Source organism: Paroedura picta, chromosome 6 (assembly GCF_049243985.1).
Source record: "Paroedura picta isolate Pp20150507F chromosome 6, Ppicta_v3.0, whole genome shotgun sequence".
NCBI classification, from domain to species: domain Eukaryota; kingdom Metazoa; phylum Chordata; class Lepidosauria; order Squamata; family Gekkonidae; genus Paroedura; species Paroedura picta.
Window position 1 is genome coordinate 91,776,898 of NC_135374.1, and position 17,934 is coordinate 91,794,831.

Genomic DNA, 17,934 nt, shown 5'->3' on the forward strand with positions numbered 1-17,934 from the left:
GGAGGGGAGGAGAGAAACGGCCAAGGGCTGCATAGCCCCCTCCCCCCCCCCCCGCTTGCTTTCACGGCCCAGCGCAATTTGCCCTTCCGGAATATGGACTCGTTGGGTGTCCAGGATGCTTCTCCGTGTCCTGCTTCTCGCCTCTTCGGGGTCTCGTTCTAGGATTACTGGTGGCAACTGACACCCCCGGCCAAGAGGTCGCTCAAGAGAAGCAACGGGAGGGCTTGCATCTTGTGCAGTCCTTGCAAATGCCTCTACGGGTAGTGGTCGTTAAAGGTAAAGGTATCCCCTGTGCAAGCACTGAGTCATGTCTGACCCTTGGGGTGACGCCCTCCAGCGTTTTCATGGCAGACTCAATACGGGGTGGTTTGCCAGTGCCTTCCCCAGTCATTACCGTTTACCCCCCAGCAAGCTGGGTACTCATTTTACCGACCTCGGAAGGATGGAAGGCTGAGTCAACCTTGAGCCGGCTGCTGGGATTGAACTCCCAGCCTCATGGGCAAATAGCTTTAAACAGCATTTCTGCTGCCTTACCACCCTGCGCCACAAGAGGCTCTATAGTGGTCGTTAGAAGAATATTTTTGCATATTTATCTTGCAGGGGCAATGTCGATCGCCAGTGCCTGTGGCAGGAACTATTTAATGTCAGTGATCTGCACCAGTAGGCTTAAGCTGAAGTAAGGGATCAGATTTCAGGTGCCATTACAATATGTCCACCCCTTCCTGCTACTTATATTACACCTTCCTATATACATATTTCAGTATGTACAAAATGTTTAAGAGTTGCTTCTTATACCCTGCTTTTCACCACCCAAAATGTGCCAAAATGGCGTACACTCCCTCCCCCCTCCAACAGACACCCTGTGAGGTAGGTGGTGCTGAGAGAGCTCTGACAGGGCTGCCCTGTGAAAACTGGACTGAGTAGCCTCAGGTCACCCAGCTGGCTGTATGTGGAGGAACAGGGAATCAAACCCAGCTTGTGAGATTATAAATTGCCGTTAACTACTACAGCAAGATGGCTCTCTAAAGGTTCTAAAAGCTGGTTCAAGGCAGAAGCAATAGAATCTACACTTGTTTATTATAAAGTCTGATAATTTTCTACCCTCTGGAACCTGTGATATTCTGTAAAGTTAAGGAATAAGCAATATCTTGTTCTAATCCATTATTTCTCTACTATTCAACCTGCAGCCAGCTGGGCTGGGCACAATTCTCTTAGAGCGCTCAGCACCATCTACATCAAAGGATATCTGTTGTGAGAAGAGGAAGAGAAGGCGATTGTAAGTTGCTTTGAGACTTCTTTAGGTAGTAAAAAGCAGGATCGCAAAACCCAGCTCTTATTACTTACCTTTGATATATACAACTTTTTTGGCATTTATATCATTTTTATGCTTCATATTTAAATTTAAGCTTAATTTTGTATATAGAGTCAGAAGCATTTAATCTTATAGCAATCATAACACTACTTATTTATTGGGTGCACTCACTATATTCCAATTATGTAATAAACTTCCATCAATAGCAAGATGCCATATTCACACAAAAATACTAAATGGATTAAAGATTCAGAAGAAATGCTTCCATAACAAAAATACCCTCCTATTTATTTACATATATCTCAAGTCAATCTAACTTCAGGAAGACATTTCTAATAAAATAAACTTTGTATGTTAATATATATTTCTGTGCTATAACTCAAAAGTTATATCACGGACAACAAGGCCTTAACAAGACAAAGACACAGGTTCACCTTACTATGTTTGAAGACCAATTTAAGAACCACTGCAATAACTTACAGCGTTGTTCTGTCACAAAATATTTCCATCTGGCTTGCTGTGTCCTCTACACTAGAACCTTACATGAAGTATGTTATAGGAACTGTCCTTTGAGACAAGGGAACTTACAAAGCATTCCTATAAATCATTTCATTACTATGTCTTCCTAACTGTCAACAAAGCCACTGAATCATTGACACCTAAGATTGTTCTCTTCCAACCCAGCACAAAATCATTCAAGTACTGTACTTTGGCCCCCATATTCTATTCCTTGATCACACTTGTTAATGCAGCCAGCTTAATTTTGATTCAGAGTTTTCCTTTGGGGTTCATTCAGATTTACTTGTCCTTTTAAGGACTCTACTTCAAGTCTGATTTCTTGGCAATACCTACCCAAATCTTCCCATGAACCATCTCAATTTTGACTGGTGCCTGGTATCATCTCTGAAATTCCCTCCTGTCACCCAGAAAACCTTTGTAGCATGGCCAACTTTGAATTTTCATTTAATCAGTAATTCACAGCTAAGACCTGACATATTTACCTGCCAGAGGAGAAGGATGCAGAAACAGCAAATAAGCTCCAAGTAATGGCAAACACAAGACAAAAAGAGAACTTTGAACATTTGCACCCATGCTTTAAGAAAACTCAGCAACAATTTAATGAACAAAATTGAACCAACTGATAAAAATTATTTTTCACAGATGTGTGTAATGGTTGGACAAAGTAATGAAAACATTAATTCTGTTTTAAAGAATAAAATGTGTAGTATCAAAATCTTTTGACAAATATTTAGCATTGAAATCTAGAAAGTAAGATAGCCAAAGCAATAATTCATCAGCTCTTGGGCACAGGAACTGTAAACCAATTACATTTTTAAACATTTTTTAAACATTCACAGTTTCAATAATAGCAGTCACAGAACAAAGTGAACAGTTTTAAAACTAGGAGGATTATTTTGCAGAATTAAATTGGTACATTTCTTATGAGCAATATTTTCAGTCTTGAGCAGTTCTCTTGACTTCAGAGGAGGAGTCTGTAATTATATAAAATAGCAGATCCTTAAAAGCACAAGATGACAAAAATGTTCAATACTTTGCATGATGATAAATCTGCTCCAGGGTTTTAGAGTCACGTACTGTGATCAGACATTGATGTTTCTAGCATCATATCGCTTTCATTCATTTCAATTTCAAAAGTTTCATCTAGTGGAGGAGGTGCTTCTGTAGTTTTTCTCTGATGTGGTGCTTCAAGTGCCATAATGCTACTTTCTTCTAGAGTTTGCCTTTCTATATCAAATTCCAATACATCCCACTCAGGTGAAATGATGTTCTTCAATGTCTTCATCGTATGCACATCAAAGTCATAGCACCGTAGTTTATCCTTAATTGCAGTTCCTAAAAGAGATTTTCTAGGTTAATGTTGTTGATGTACTCAGTTAACCTGTGCCATTAGATGGTTTCCTTTAAACTATTATTTCTAGTCCAGTAGAATCTTAAGACAATGTTTGCGATACATAGCTCATTACTATAACCTTTAGGTTTTTATCCAATTCATAACAAGTGTTTGTGATGTCCACTGAAGAAAGTCCATTCTGCATGACACTGTTTTTCTTTAAGATTAATTATCAGTAGTAGCTTCTGTCAATAATTTACATTAGTACTTAAATGCAACAGGTTGTACCCTAAATACTGCCAGCAAAACTTGACTTGTGAAATAGAACTTTACTTCCCTCCCACTGCATTCTGCTGTACCCCTAAAATACTGCTCCCAGTTTTAAGAGACTCCACCTCTACAAGAACGGCGTAGAGGTGGGGGGGGGGATGGATGTCGGGGAAAGTTAACCTCCCCCTTATCCTGATGCTTCTCCAAAGCAAAAATCAAGCATTCAGCCTAATTACTTACATTCAGAATGAGATATTCGCTTGAATGGCTAGCTGTTAGAAAAGTTAGGGGAATAAAACAAACTTACCAATGTAAGCTTCAGAATCACCAATATACATTTCTATGCAATGTCCCAGCATTGTAACTGAAAAGGAATCATCCCTCCTAAGACCAAGGGCCTGTTTATTTTTTAAGGCAAAAAATAAAGAAAAAGGAAATATATTACTTTAAATCTCTGCAACTTAGAAGGCTTTGCAACAAATAATTTTGCTATCTGGCAAAAAACAAAGATTGTACGTACTGTGTGAAAATAATCAATGGCACTTTCAAAGTTTCCCATCAAACTATGTATATATCCAATGGCAGAATAGGTAGAAGCATTCTGAGGAATCAGCACGAGAGCCTGGCGATGATATTCAAGAGCTTCTTCATATTTCCTATTAATGTATTAAAATGAACAAAAATTCATGCTGTGGGTGTCTTAATATTTCATATCTAAAAATTAGACTATTTTACAATAATATTCTTCCTAACATCACATTAAAATTAGTAAGTAACAAAAAACTCTAGGAGGCAGAAGCATCAGATATTTGGCCATAAAACACATACACACAATACCTTGGGGTAAGATTAAACAGATGAAAATAAGCTGTAAGACAGGGGGTGAGGTGAGTCATAGAACAATTGCAACTATAAGCTTTGAAGAACACCAATCCGAGGAAATGGACCAGTGCCCATTTAATTAATTAATTAATTAATTAATTAGGATTTTTATACTGCTTATTCTTTACAGCTCTGGGAGGTTTACATGAACCATTATAACTTTACATAGAACATTATATTAATCTATAACATTATACACGTTTCAATAGAACATCACAAACAAGCAAACAAAAAGGACAATCACAGACATAAAAATTACAAGTTATCATGTTTCTCAGGCCTTGCAAACTGAGACTCAATGTTAATAAGGATAAAGTTAATCTAATCACAATTGCTTGTTTTCCCACTTACTTGAGTTTTCTGCACACATGTCCTAAGTTATTCAATAAAGGTTCCCATTTATCAACAGTCACCTGAAAACACAAAGCAAAAATCACATCTGAACAAAATTTTAACAGCATGGTATAGTGGTTAGAGTTTTGGAGTAGGATCTCTGAGAAGCAGTTCCAAACCACATTCTGCCATGAAAGCTTGCTGGATCATCTTGGGCCAGCCACATATTCTCAGCCTGACTATCTCACAGGGCTGTTGTTGTGAGGACAAAACAGAGGAAAAGAGAATCATGTAAGCCAAGCTTGGTATTCCAATGGGGAGAAAAGTAAGGTATAAATGAAATAAACAAGTAAAGGAGAATCCTGATCCCAGAAAATCAGGTACTCCTCTAGACCTTTTTGAATAATGAACCTTCCAAATAGTATATTGTATGAAAAGAATTCATATTTAGATAGTATGGATAGGCACTGAAAGTTACACTGGTGTCCTAAAAGCTTTAATTGTACTCAGTGGGATATTTATTTTTTAAATTTTTAATGCTGCCACAGTGGTGCAAGGCCTGCTAACACCTAGATTAGATTGCTGCAATGTGCTCTATATGAAGAATGTCCTTTGAAGAGTGTCCAAAAGTTATAATTGGTGCCAGCTGCTGTGGCCAGAATTCTGGCTGGAGTGAGTCATATGCCGCCATTCTATACCTTAACTCCAAAATCTATTGGCAGAGCAAAATCTATTGGCCAGCCATTCTGAAAACATAATTAAAGCTTAAATACCTCATTTCCAATGGCTTTAATCTTCTCTAGTGCATCAAGAAACCACTTTTCTGCAGTCTTCCAGCTGAAAGAAAAACGGTAATTAAGAAATTGATCCTTCTGTAAGAGATCTGAAATTGTTCATCAGATTTTAAAAGAAAGTGATCTATTTTCAGTGTCATAAAGGGTACGCCACTAATAGTGAAGAGCACTGTCCAGTCACAGCTGATTCACAGGGACCCTCAGCAGTTTTCAGGAGACATTGCCACTGCCTGGACCATCAAAGGCACAGTATTAATATGCAGCAATAAAATTGCTTAAAATAACTTGCAAAAGCATAAATTGATTTTTTTTAAAGCCATTATTATCTCTCCTTACTATCCCAGCCTCAAAAAGAGTTCTCAGAAGATACAACAGAACAATAGATGCTTCACAGTTTTAAAGAGCTACTTGTTACTATATGATGAAATAATATACTTGCTGAACTGTTACTATGATAAATGGTATAACATGGTTTATCCATGTTGGCACTATACATAAGCCAAACAGTCAAATAGTAGTAACCAACAAGGCAGCATGTAACAGGGTCTGTCATATTTCATGAAACACACAGAGGACAGTATATTCTGAAATGGCAGCTATAACTTAAAAGCATTATTTCTGAACTTTGACTCAACTCACCAGAAATTCACAGAGATTCAATTAGCCCAAGAAAATCCAGGGAAAAATAAACTTACTCTCCATTTTGAAACGCTACCACTCCAACTTCATGCATAACAAAAGGATCTTCGGGTGCAATGCATAAAGCTTGGCTGAAAAACCGTTCTGCTAATTTTGAATTGTTGGTCAAGCCATATTCCAGCCCAATATATAACATTGGCAAGTGACAACTGCAGCAAAATAAAGACAATGAGACATTGTAATGCATTTCATTTCTATAAAGCTTTTATCTATAGTGTTAAAAATTTTGCACACACTGTTCAACATGAACAATAAGGAATACAGAAATAGTCTTGGTGGTACAGACTGATACAGAATACATCCAGATTGGTAGCCATATTAGCCTGACTGTAGCATTAGCAAGGGCCAAAGTCCAGCAACACCTTAAAGACTAACAAAATATGTGGCATAGCATGAACTTTCATGAGTCACTGCTTGTGCCCTGTCACAAATATTTTTAGTCTTAAAGGTGCTACTAGACCAGGCTTTCTCAACCAGGGTTTCATGAAACCCTGCGGTTTCTTGACAGCCCAGGAACGGTTTCACTGACTTAGTTAATTAGTTTTAATATATTTTAAAATTCTGTTAAACACTTATCAAGTGATATAACCATATATGGTCAGGTTGACCTGCTTGCCCCTCCCCAATGGCTAATGATGGTCCTGAAGGGGGTAAGAATGGAAACAGCCTCAGGTGCGTGAGTACACAGCTATGCTTCCCAACATATTCTGCATGATAGCACCACCTCTGCAGTTTCTTGAAGCCCAAATAAAGTTTCAGGGGTTTCTCAATGGTAAAGAAGTTGAGAAAGGTTGTCCTAGAATCTTGTTCTTTTCTATAATACATCCAGGTTGCCAGTGTGAACAACTCATATTCATGCAAAACAGAGCTCTTCCGCCAGGCACTTGGCTGAGGCTGGGTAGGGCCCCTGGGGTATGTGATCAGGTCTTCCCCTCCTCCCAGCCTCCCCCCCCCTTCTGCATGGTAGTAGACTGTGCTGGGGGCCTATATTTACCATTCTAACTGCCAGCCATTTTAACACCAACTTTGATGCCTGGGGAGTTAGATGGGTTCCATTTTAACCAGTTAGATACTGCCATCTTTTGTAGTCGGTATGTTTTTAAGGGGTTTTACCACATGTCTTATTGGTTATTATGTCACTTCTTTCATTTTCTGTAAACCACCGCGAGCCAGTTTTCACTGAGTGTGGTATAGAAGCCTAAACATAAATATGAAAACTTTATCAATTCCACAGCAAAAGTACCACGCAAAACTCCAAGTACATCTTAGGACTCACGGAGTAGTATTTTATTAGAAAAAAAACCCTTCATTCATACTATTCCTTCATTAACCATGATCTTGCAATTTTGTTCAGCATTCCTATTACCTAGCAGTCTATTAATTATTTATAAGGAATAAATAATAATAGTTTGGGACCTACCCTTTCATTAGCTGGGCTGCTGTGAAGTATGCAGCCATAGCTTGGTCATGTTCACTTTCAACGGCAAATGAGTGCCCATATGCTATCCATGCCGGCCCATATGTTCTCTCAAGTGTAGTGGCTTTGCTGGAACATAAAAGGAACCAGGTACATAGTACAAGGACCCATAAAACCAGTACTGTTAAGAGATAATGCTTCAATTTCAGCTTCATGGTCAGAATAATGCCCAAATGCAATGGACATTTACGAAATCTGAGCAAAGTTTAGGGCCTTGGATCTTCATAGTATCAAGGCTTGTAGCACAAATTGGCACATACCTCCTGAAATTACTAGTCTGCAAAATCTCAATTTAAGGCTAAGTAAAATAGAGTAACTTACCTAAGATACCTCCTGGCATGCTCATTTTTATGGCCAACCATGAGATAGTAGCATCCTACTGCAAACCAAGAAACCTAATTACCAAACAAATCATATATAAAAGTGTTACAAGATGTTGCATGTGAGATTTATAGCAACTTTATGAAACAGAGAACGAACAATCAACTTACAGGATTATTTGGGTACAAATCCACCAGTTTATGAGAAAGGTAGAAGAGTTCTAGCAGGGACAGAGAAAAAAAAGTCAAACACAATTACTTAAGGTTTGCTTAGAATACCAAAATCACTACATTAGTGTTGTGTATTTGATTTCCTGTGTGGATGAGTCACCACTAATGATTTCTTTACAGGAAGAGTTTATTGCCTTTTGTTAAAAATCTGGAGCAAGACTCAAATTCAAATACTGTAGGATAATATATATTCATACTTAGTAACTTATGATAAACTAGATTGTAAAATGGAGGAGTCATTTGTTGTGTGGAAAGAAAATAATGAGTCAAACTCCAGGTGACATTAAGTTTTTGGTAAGCAAAATTCTGGTATGAATGTGTTTTAAACTGTGTTTTAAACTGTGTTGCCCTTATGATTCTTCATCGGTCCCCAGCTCCTTCAAGAAATGCGTACAAAACCTTGCACCTTCTGCCCAGTCACATTTGAAAGGCTCATTCAGGAGAACAGGGTAAACCCCCCCCCCCAAAAAAAACAAACAAACTTGGAGCCACTTTTGAAAGAAAATGACCCCCAGTGTCTGATAAAAAATTTAAACAGGTCCTTACCATTTGCTTTATTCAGTTCCACAAGTGTCCCAATATGCACAGGCAGGCAACTGGCATGGAAAGGATCTTTTTCCATTACTCTAAAGTTAATCCCAAAAGAAGACCCTGATTTTTATTATGAACTAAAGTGCTTCAGTCACAAATAGGCCATAGACATGATAATAGATGGTACTAATATCTATATTCTTGCCACCCAAAGAGGTACTAAGAGGGCTTTGTTATATTTAGTTTGTGTTATTTCTCTCTATTCTTAGGCCAAATCTAGACATTTTGTGACCGTGTGTCTGGAAAGCATGGTTACCAACCTCCAGGTGGGGCCTGGAGATCTCCTAGAATACTGATATCCAGGCTAACTAGATCAGTTTCCGTGGAGAAAATGGCTGCCTTGGACTCCATGGCACTATACCCTACTCAGGACTCTCCCATTGCCAAACCCTGCCCTACCCAAGCTCCATTCCCCAAATCTCCAGGAATTTCCCAACCTGAAGTTGACACCCCTACTGGGAAGTAAGGCTGTAATTATTTTGAAACAAAAAAGTAGCTGGGAATGGGGGGGGGGGGAACAGAAACTGTTGCTTAACCCCTTCTGTTACCCAGAACTTTTCTCCTTTCCTTTCCATCCGGTCATAACTCCAATAGCTGTATTTCATAAACACGGACCTGAAATCCCAGGCAAAATTAGCAAGCAGGAACAGGCTAAATACTACTCTTGCCACATGCTTCTTTCCCCTAGCCACACCCTTGCTCCTTCCACCTGGCTCCACTTCACCGCAGGAAAACAATGGCTGGCCTTCTCAGACATGCAACAGCAGCCAACACAGATTCCAGCCTCGTATTTCAGTTTGCTAAATGCTTTAGCAATTCTTAAGTCCATGAATGCACAGCAGCACACTGGATAAGAATCTCTCCTTGCCAAAAGCTTGTGACAAGGCACGGGGTGAATGGGCCCTGAAAGCTTTACCCAGCTGCCACCACCATTAGATGCCAGTTCTAAGGGAAAATGGCACAAGAATTGTTAAAGCCTCTGGCATGCTGAAAACTTCCACAGTAAATCGATTTTCCCTGGCAACATCCTAATTATATGGACAGTAGTTGTTCTCCTCTGACCAGACAATTGGGCAGACTTCTCACAACTATGTTAATCTGCTCAGCTCAGAACACTTGGCACAAGAATGAATGGGAAACGAAGTCTATGAGGAGTAATGGCCAGGGAATCTCCCCTTGCCAGAAGCACAAGGGAAGGCAAGGAGTGAAATGCTGAAAGTGCTCTCAGCCGCCACCACTTGCATTAGCCATGGGGGGGGGGGGAATCTAGGGTTGGGCGCTTCAGCGTTTGCGCCTGAAGCATCCAGCTTCAGGCGTGAATGGCTGCTTCGGACACCGAAGCGCCCAACCCTAGTACACATAGCCTTCAAGAACTGCAAATTGATCTACTGCTGCATTAAATGTTATTATATAACTAAGTTCCATATTTAATCAAGTAGAACATGGATTTTTGAAATTTAACATTCACAGCATTCCTTGTGGAAATAAGACACCCTGCACTGGTGTACCAATGAACCTTTAAGTCTCCTTTGAAAGTATAACTCCATAACAGCACTGGAAAGATTTAATAACTGTATGGAAAAGAATACAACTGTAATTGAATCACAATGTTAAAAAATTAAAAATTCATAATAGCAAGGCCTGATTTTTAAAAAATATTCATGTATTATGCTGCCCTATGCCTTTGCCCCTTCTTATGGCAGCTTCTGACTGCTAGAAACAAGGCAGGTAACACAACAGTATTACCTTTTTAGAGTGTTCATCATTATTAGCTTGCCAGTTATCTCCTTACAAAATAAATCCCAACCAAATACCACTATGCACACAGCATAATCATATCATATGCTGTGCTTGTTTTCACTACAAGTATAACTTCCTAGCAGAATTCTATTCCTGCTTCAATGAAATCAATAGGCAAACATTAAACAAATATATTAATAGACAACCTGCAATGTGTATGTTTCATAAGTGACCCTCAAACAGGGTTCATCATTGTGACAGCAATTCCGGGTAAGTATCTTTTTTTCATAATGAAAGTAATTTCTGTACTTACACAGAAGTAAGCTTGTAGCACATTTTGAAATCACAGTTATAGTAGTGTCTTTCGGCTAAAGACACTACTACGTCCAGATTATCTTGAAGACCATCTACAGATTCGGGAATCAGGGTTTCACTTGGTTTATTATACTGTAAAAGAAAGTAGTTTCGATGAAGAACTAAATGGCAGCAGCACAGATCCCTATTCCCACCCTAGAGATACAAAAGGTCCCCATGTCTAGTACTGTTGTAGATGCGGCTTAGTAAAATAATTTAGAAAATTTCCACAGAAATAGACATGTAAATTTCACACACAACTTAAGAGTGTACTGGTACCCCCACAGTAAGAAAACAAGACATCAGTACAAAAGTTGACAAATACACTAAATAAGTTAAATATCCTTGAATTAGCTGAGTTGGGCTAAGAAGTGGTAACAATGGCTACCAGCCTTTTGGGTAAGCCCACCCTGCCTCCAATTTTATCCAGCATTACTACTGCCTTTGGTTATCCTAACCTGCCTGTAAAACAGTACTGAGAGGTGTTAAGCCTCATCCCCTGAATGCCATTTGAGAAACTAAGAGCTCAGTTGATAACGCTCAACCACCAAAGGCATTCGCTCCCCAGCCCCCAACGCCTCTCAGGCCAATGATGGGCTAGTTTGGGAATAGCCTCCCCCCCATGGCTCAGTGTGCATGCCAAGTGATACTGTTTTGTTTGCATACATACAGACACCCTGGCAAAACATGTACTTGTTAACTATATCATGCTACTATCACTTGAACTTGTTCAGAATTACTGCAATAATTTTTGCAATGTTACACATTTTGGCAACTTTCATTTCTTTTTATAGCTGTTCTGACTCCTGATTCATTGTTTAAAAATTAAGTAAGGCATACCTGTTGATAATTGATTAGAATTCATTTTTACCATTTTTTTACTGACTTGTACTAAATTGATAACAAGTATAACATAACTAGATCATAAACCTAAAATAGTAAATATAAACTATTTTATATTAGTATAAAACTAAGACATATCAAGTTTACTTCTGAAAACAAGAAATTCATAATATCTTAAGATAGATTTTACCTTTTTTAGTTTGTTCTCAAACAAAAAATGTAGCAATACTTGTTCTTCTTCTGTGCACTGTTTCCCAAGAGGTAGTGATTCAAGAAGTTCTTTTTCTGAATGCATTAACAACAAAAAGAATTCCAGCATAACTGCCTATTCATTCAACTACTTGTTACCAAGGGCAAAACAACAGAATGCAAACATATTAACCGACTCACAGTATCATGGTAAACAGAGGCTGACACTGAGAACCAGTGTGGTAAAGGGGCTGGAATATGATTTTTTTTTAACCATTGAGAAATCCCTGAAACATTCTTCAGGCTTTGAGAAACCCCAGATGAGGCATGGTCATGCAGAGTATAGTTGGGAAGCATAGCTATCTCTGTACACACTTGCCTTTCCACCCCTGTCCAGACCCATCAATAGAGATGGGGGTGTGTGTCAACATGACCACACATGGTCAGATCACCCAATAAATTTTTAACAAATTTCCTGGTTGAGAGAGCCTAATCTAGGAGATCCAGCTTCAAATCCCCACTCTACCCTGGAAGCTTGCTCAGTGACCTGGGGTCAGTTCCTTTCTCTCACCCTAAACCAGCAGTCAGCAACCTTTCCGTAGCTGTGGACCGCTGCCACGGGGTGGGGAGAGAGGGCGACCCGGGGCCCCGCGCATGCGCGGCAGCCCCAGTGCAAATGTGCACACGCAGACTTGCTGCATATGCGCGTTTGCGTCCAGCGTGGGCGCAAATGTGCTCGTGCGGCAGCGCTGTGCGTGTGCAAAACTGCTGCGCATGTGCATTTGCGGCCCCGCTGGAAAGAAACGCGCATGCGCATTTGTGCCAGCGGCCACGGCTCCCTCTCCCCGCCCCTCCCCACAGGCCGTGAGCAAATTGGCCTCCAAAGCGGCCGATTAGCTTGCGGTCCGGCAAGCTTCTTGCTTTGGGGGGGGGGGGGGAGAGGGAGCTGCGGCTGCTTCCCCCCCTCCCAAAGCAAGAAGCTTGCCAGGACGCAAGCTAATCGGCCGCTTCGGCGGCCAATTTGTTCGCGGCCTGGCGAGCTTCTCGCTGCGGGAGGGGGCGGTGAGAGGGAGCCGCGGTCCAGTGCTGAGGCCTTCACTGCCCTAAACCCCGCAGTTTACCATTCTAAGATTGTTGATCTCAACCAACTTAAAAGGGTAGAACTCTGCTTAGGAGGTCTCTATTCAAGTCTCATGATGCAACTTTAGATTGGAGCAGCTCAGAAGATTACTTGCAACTTCAAGAATACTTTGTAATACTAGACTATGGCAACTAATAGGCTTTTAATGAAGTTTTGTGACAGCCGATTAGAGGAAGGGGCGTTTGCTTCTTTCCCAAACAGCCTGTGATTCTAAACTATGATTGACTCAAGATTTAGATTCCCTGTTTGTGGTGAGGAAACCAACTCCAAGTAGCCCAGGCAGCTGCAATCAGATACCCTGGCTAACTGGAGTTTGATTTTAAAAACTTTCTGAACTAGGATGGCTGAGGAACGAGATAGGTGTGCGAGCGTAGGAACAAGCTAGATTTGTGTCCAGCCATTTACTTATAGAGCAGAAAGGAGTGCAGCTGCAGTTGGTGTGTGGGGGTGAACCTTTGGCTCCCCATGGCCGTGAGCATCTCAGGTGAGGTGTGGATTTTGCCACCTCAACAGTGTCCCAAATTGCATCCTGTTATCTTTGAGGTACAGAATACAATGGAAGCCAGTGAGAACTCAATCATCCCTTCTTTATACAGCTCTCAGTCTTGATATCTAACCTAGGTTCTAATTCATGCTGTAATGCAAGAATGTAATGGTACTTAGGAACATGTCTCTTTTCTCTCTCATCAAAGACAGAAAAAGCATGTGCAGCTGTACAATATACATAGTCCATTATTCACTAGATATAAAAGGGGGAAAAAAAGATACTGACAGTCTTCATAGAGCACCCAATTGTTTATTTTCCCCACTGTCATTTTTATTGAACTGTTGATAGTTAAATTTTGTCCAATGCATTAAGATTCTTTAACCTTCGGAATCTAAAAGAAAATTCAAACCTTCTTGCGCTGTCAGCATGTGGTGGGACGTTAAAAGGTCAAATGCCTCAAAGCAGTAAACATCAAGTTTCAGGGCCTCTTTGTAGCTGAATGTTGCCAGGGTTCTATTATCAAGAGCATCATAGATCTTTCCCCGCAAAAGGCATATAGAGCTCTTGATCTGTTGAGAAATCAGGGCCAGAGGTGAGAGACTGAATCAGGGTCTGGATTTGATGATGAGCAAAAAAAAATTTAAACATTTTACCCATGTGGCTCTCTTCCAGTCTGACACAATACAAAATTAGTAATTTATCAGGCATCCATTTTGTATAACCTATGATGTATGGGAATTATGCACACTGCATAAACAGTAGCCTATTAAAGTAAGACATGACTATTTCTATCCTACATAGCCAAGATTTTAAGGCTTAATGTGGCAGATGTAAAAAACAAGTACTGTTGAAAGTTAAAACATGCTGCATAGATTTTTGTTTTTACTTACTGAAGACTGTGAAACTTCCCAGTCATTAGAACAGTCTTTCAGTCCACTTTCATCCTTTAAATATTTTTCAAACAGTCTTTTGTTGATTGGCTCTTCCATGTCAAGAATATCAAGAGCTTGTTGATACTCTTTTGCAGCATACTACACAGAGAAATTCAAAGTTAAGAATGTTAACTTTAGAATTAAAATGTCACATAAAGAGGATTAACATTTTACTAGTGTATACCCAAATTATCACACTCTAGTACATGTTCAAGGTCAGCTTTATCTTTCTCTTCCACTTCTGCTTGTTTACATCCACATCTAAACTTCAGCCCAGTCCACCATTAAGAGTGGTGACTTCTAATCTGGTGAGCCAGGTTTGATTTCCTGTTCTTCTATATGCAACCACCAGGGTGAGCTTGAGCTCATCACAACCCTGATATAGTGCTGTTTTCACAGAGCAGCCCTGTCAGAAGCTCTCTCAGCCTCAGCTACGGTTGTCTGTTGTGGGAAGAGGAAGGGAAGGTGATTGGAAGCCACTTTGAGACTCCTTCAGGCAGAGAAAAGCAAGGTATAAAAACCAACTCTTCCTTTGGTTTTATATTTCCTATAAATCTACCTACGTAGCTCATCTCTACTTTTTGCTTCTGCCTTTTTCAGTTGTACCACCGTTCTACTAACCCTTTGCCTTCCTTACTTAGCCTATCCCCTTTCTTCTTTTTGGCTAAAATAAGACAAAACAAAAAAGTAATTTTTCAAGATCCAGAACATTTTCATGTTTATCCAATCTTATTGACTTGAGTCTTAAATAAAGACCTCAAACTACCCTCTGAATTGACGTTATAAACGAAGTTCCAAGAAGTTAAGACATTTCAAAGACTTATTTGATCAGCAAGATATATTGTTTTGCCATGTGATTTCCTTTCACATACTGACAGTTTAATTCAGAAGAGATTGTAAATAAATACTTACATGACACCTAGCTGCGAGGTATCTACATGCTTCATATAACTAAGAGAGAAACAAAGATCACTCAAATGATTTTATACTTTGGGGCAAAGTAAGTCATTATTAAGAGTCAAGACCTTGATTCTTGATATACACAATCAGCAGTCTATTGTCTAATACTCCACTTAGGGTGGAAGCCTAAATAGCTTTCACTGTGTCACATTTAGAAATTTGTTAAGCAAAGTATTAAAAATTGAAGTAGCAGACTACATGTGCAAGCCTCTTACCTTATCTAGCTTTCTTGATCGAAGGGCATGTGCTGCCCTATGGTACTGAGCGGTTAGGTAGAGACACTGAGCTAGCCAATAGATGTCCTGTGGCTCCTCTAGAAATAACCATACAGTGTTAAGCATGATCCAAAACTCCACAGGCCTCCTGATCTTGAAATACATAGCACATTCAGAAATACATTCATGTTACCAAAATAAATATTTATACAAAGAAATCCAGCTGCAGGATAAAGTTCATATCACTATCTTAGAAATATTGGGACCAAAACCAAACCCTCAGAATTTTTACATACCATTTGGCAATATTGTATACTCCTGGATGAAATCAGACTGTTTCTAAAACCTGCAAAAATTTCTAAGGAAGCAGACTCATTACCCTGGGGAAATTCATTGTTGAAAACCTTTGGTAGCAATACAAACTAGGCCAAAAGTAATAGAAAACCCTTAGCTATGGCAGACTCCAGATGTTTAAAAATATCGTGATTCCTTTAAATATTTAAAGCAATCATCCCAAGTAATCTAAATTCTGAAGGAAAGCTCGTGTTTTTCTAGAAAATACCAGAAAATGAACTTGAAATGAAATCTGGCTTACCATGAGACAGTGAGGCTACTTTGTCTGCCCAAAACAGAGCACTTTGATATTGTTGCTGTTATTAAGGAGACAAAAATATACCAAATGTTACAGTCCGTTTATAGAAAACAAATACATTTAGAGAATGATATTATCCTACAGGCCCTAAACTTATACTAGGAGTAGTTTGCTCCATAATGGGCAACTTTAAATTCAGTTTCATGACTGGGAAAGATGCTTCTTCAAAGACACTTCATGTGTTATTAATTCAGACACATCATATCGTGTTACTTCTCACATTAATCCCTATATTTTTACCTAAGGTCCCCTGGTAACTCAACCATGATGTATTGATACATTGCAGATGGGCAGCTGTGTGGGTCTGAAACAGCAGAACAAAGTTTGAGTTCAGTGGCACTTTCAAGATGAACAAAATTTTATTCAAGGTATATGCTTTCACGTGCAAGAAGTAGTGTGCTTGTACAAAAACATTTATACCTTTAATAAAATTGTGTTGGTCTTAAAGGTGCCACTGGATTCAAACTTTGATGCATTAGAAATCCCAATAAATTGTTAGTGATGTAATATTATAGATGAGACCCAGGAAATATGAGGCTATATCAAATTACTAAAGATAGCATTCTTATGTAAGGATAAATGACATAAGCACAAACAACGTGGCAGGTACATCCCTAAGGGACTAGGTCTCCACATACCAACAAGAGGCAGAAAGTAATTCCAAGGAAACAGTAGTACAACATGGTGTGAAGTTGCTGAACTACTTTGGATCCACTCACCACCAGGGCCTTCTCTACCTTGAAGTACTGCCTACCTGACAAAATCAAAGTGCAGTAGCAGCTTAAACACCAATACATTTTCCCAGGGTAAGGTGACCAGATTTTAACATTGGTAAAATGGGACACCATTGACCGGGGGGGGGGGGGGGAGATTCTTGATTAAAAATTTGGTCTATATGGAGCAACAAAAAGTTTCATAGAATGCAAAAACAATATTGTAATATATATTTTAAATTTTCAACTTAAATACAATTTGCCAGGTGCCCCCTGATGTCCCTCCAAAAGTGGGTCAATCTGGTCACCTTATCCCAGGGTGTAAGCTGTGGAGAGTCAAAGTTCCCTTCATATCTGACAAAGTCAGTTTTGACTCTCCAAGGCTTACACCCTGGGAAAATGCGTTGGCCTTTAAGGTGCTACTGGATTTGAATTTCGCTCTACTACTATCGTGTCAACGCCTCAAAGTACCTAGGTGAACTGCGACATCTTAATATACTGTAATTTAACCAGGATTTCCGAGCATACTTTGCTTGCATCCAGATGTTTACAAGACGCAAAGAACGGGCTATAACGCTAAACAAGCCAACATGTGGTCCACGAAAGTCAATCGCCCCCAAAGGCCCAGATACCATCTGAAAGACTGGCAAGGCAGCGCAGGGTGCCTGCGAAAGCCTCCTATGAGGACCCCGCCTCGGCTCACCTGGTCGATGTACTGCCGCACCCGCTTCCTCAGCCGCTCCAGATTCATGTCCCCGCAAAGTGCGTGACGGCGACCAGCGACGAGGCAGGCTGATCCCCGAGGCAAAGGCGAAGGCGGCGGCTACTCCTCCGAGCCCCAAATCCTCCCCCAACTCTCGCACGGCTACTCCACGGAACCGCATGGGTCCATCGGCAATAGCTCTCCCTTTCCCCGTGACATCGCTCTGGTGCAACGTTCATAATGT

The 17,934-nt window shown here is 40.0% G+C and overlaps 1 protein-coding gene and 1 long non-coding RNA gene across 3 annotated transcripts in view; one reads left to right on the forward strand and one right to left on the reverse strand.

Annotated features, from left to right (window-relative positions):
• Positions 1-129: 129 nt before the first annotated feature.
• Positions 130-17,934, forward strand: part of LOC143840307 (uncharacterized) — a 40,651-nt gene continuing 22,846 nt past the window's right edge. The window contains exons 1-3 of one of the 2 annotated variants that reach the window (XR_013232116.1): positions 130-276; positions 1,188-1,276; positions 5,578-5,702. This is a non-coding gene — a long non-coding RNA (uncharacterized LOC143840307). Of the gene's footprint in view, positions 277-1,187; positions 1,277-5,577; positions 5,703-17,934 lie in introns of those variants that run through there. The other variant, XR_013232115.1, reaches the window with a different exon arrangement.
• On the reverse strand, positions 2,404-17,916 carry CDC16 (cell division cycle 16). The gene is made up of 18 exons (XM_077343648.1): positions 17,691-17,916; positions 16,218-16,272; positions 15,623-15,720; positions 15,360-15,398; positions 14,406-14,546; positions 13,925-14,084; positions 11,889-11,983; positions 10,815-10,948; positions 8,717-8,796; positions 8,111-8,160; positions 7,941-8,014; positions 7,563-7,688; positions 6,139-6,291; positions 5,423-5,486; positions 4,668-4,729; positions 3,955-4,090; positions 3,742-3,832; positions 2,404-3,166 (listed from the first exon to the last, which is right to left on the reverse strand). Exons 1-18 carry the CDS (start codon positions 17,736-17,738, stop codon positions 2,901-2,903), a joined length of 1,872 nt encoding a protein of 623 aa, XP_077199763.1. The 5' UTR covers positions 17,739-17,916; the 3' UTR covers positions 2,404-2,900.

Coding starts and splice junctions, on each gene's coding strand:
- CDC16 (XM_077343648.1), bottom strand. CDS start 17,738: ATGAATCTGGAGCGGCTGAGGAAGCGGGTGCGGCAGTACATCGACCAG. Junction 16,273..17,690: donor TGCGGCAGTACATCGACCAG/GTGAGCCGAGGC, acceptor CCTTAATAACAG/CAACAATATCAAAGTGCTCT. Junction 8,797..10,814: donor TGCTACAAGCTTACTTCTGT/GTAAGTACAGAA, acceptor GATTAACTTTAG/AGTAATGGAAAAAGATCCTT.